This window comes from Galeopterus variegatus, unplaced genomic scaffold, assembly GCF_000696425.1.
Source record: "Galeopterus variegatus unplaced genomic scaffold, G_variegatus-3.0.2 Scaffold11660, whole genome shotgun sequence".
Classification (NCBI taxonomy): Eukaryota; Metazoa; Chordata; class Mammalia; order Dermoptera; family Cynocephalidae; genus Galeopterus; species Galeopterus variegatus.
Window position 1 is genome coordinate 5782 of NW_007737771.1, and position 1924 is coordinate 7705.

The following is a 1924-nucleotide window of genomic DNA, read 5'->3' on the forward strand; positions in this document are numbered from 1 at the left end:
ATGTCTGTCTTCAATAGTTCTACCCTATACCCTCGCTTCTTCCTGACAGGCCTCTCGGGCCTTGAAAACAGATATGGCTTGATTTCCCTCCCCATCTTTTTGGTTTATGCCACCTCAATTGCTGGAAACATTACTATCCTCTTCATTATCAGAACCGAGTCTTCCCTTCACCAACCAATGTACTACTTTCTATCGATGCTAGCACTCACTGACCTGGGCCTATCTACCACTACCTTGCCTACTATGTTCAGTGTCTTCTGGTTCCATGCCCGGGAGATCTCTTTCAATGTTTGTCTGGTCCAGATGTACTTCATTCATGTTTTTTCAATTATTGAATCAGCTGTGTTGTTGGCCATGGCCTTTGACCGCTATGTAGCAATTCGAGAACCCCTGCGCTATGCAGCCATTCTAACCAATGGCGTAATCTTTGGTATTGGGCTGGCCATTGCTGGAAGGGCCTTGGCTCTGGTCTTTCCAGCTTCCTTCCTCCTTAAGAGGCTTCAATATTGTGCTGTCAATATTCTCTCCTACCCCTTCTGCCTGCATCAGGACCTCATAAAAACAACTGTATCCAGCCATCGGGTGAGCAGCATCTATGGCCTCATGGTGGTCGTCTGCTCCATGGGACTTGATTCAGTGCTTCTCCTTCTCTCCTATCTCCTTATCCTGTGCACAGTGTTGAGCATAGCCTCCAAGGCAGAGAGAGTGAAAGCCCTCAATACTTGTATCTCCCACATCTGTGCTGTACTCACTTTCTATACACCAATGATCGGGCTGTCTATGATCCGTCGCTATGGGCAGAATGCTTCCCCAATTGTCCACGTGCTCATGGCCAACGTCTACTTGCTGGTTCCACCTCTTATGAACCCTATTGTCTACAGTGTCAAGACCAAGCAGATTCGTGACAGAATCCTCAAGAAATTCAAGAAACATAAAGTTTAGATAGAGGAGACTCTAAAACACAACTTTCCTCCCATTCCCTCTATATTTATGATAACATTTCATATTAATGTAGAATTTTGAATTTAAATATTACTACAATAATTTTCCTTTAAAACACTGCATCTAAACTTTGATAATAGTAATTTTGTTAATCTTTTTAATATATGGAATAAAGAAACAGTTTTTTATTATAGTGAAGTTGTTCATTATACCTTTTGAAGGCCCTCAATTTCTGAGACGATTTAGATTTCAAGAGAACTCTATGTCTAATACAGACCCTGTAGTCTAGATCGACAATATTTCCCCACATTATTTACCTTAATATGAAACTATTTTGAGTACATTTTAAAAATCCTCTGTTCCGAAGAGAAAAATATTGACGAATATTTCTCAGTTTTCATGACAGTGATCAATCATTCTATGTTTTAAAATGTGTTTTCTATGACCTGATCAGGAAGGAATACAGTCCTTCAGTATCTGTATTCCTCCACATATACTGTCCTGATCACACTTTTTTGTTTTCCAATGTCATCCTGCACTGGAATGCTCAAGATATTTTTCAAGAATTATATTCCTCATCTCTAATAATGGGATTGATGGAGATACTGATTTTAAATACTGAAGACTTTAACAATTTGATGCTAAAAAGACCTTGTTTCTAATTAACATGATCGATTGAAATATCTGTTTTAAAATTTTATAGCACAATATCCTTAAAGAGTTGTGCATATTCACTGGTTTAACTTCATCACCTCCCACTTAGATCTTAATGTGCTCTGGTTTAATTTTCATCTTCATGATTCCACTGAAATTGTACTTTCTTTCCAGTGATCTTCTTGTTATTAAAGTTAATATTCACATCTTTATTTAAACCTCTACTTCTAACAATGCCTTTTTAAAAATAACATTATATTTGATACTTTTAGACTTACAGAAAAATTTTAGAGATGGTACACAGATCCCATATATCTTGCACTCAGTT

General features: G+C 37.9%; 1 protein-coding gene across 1 annotated transcript; it reads left to right on the forward strand.

The window, feature by feature from the left end:
• On the forward strand, window positions 1-942 carry LOC103610719 (olfactory receptor 51G2-like). The gene has a single exon (XM_008594827.1). It carries the CDS (start codon window positions 1-3, stop codon window positions 940-942), a length of 942 nt encoding a protein of 313 aa, XP_008593049.1.
• Window positions 943-1924: the final 982 nt, after the last annotated feature.

Coding starts and splice junctions, on each gene's coding strand:
- LOC103610719 (XM_008594827.1), top strand. CDS start 1: ATGTCTGTCTTCAATAGTTCTACCCTATACCCTCGCTTCTTCCTGACA.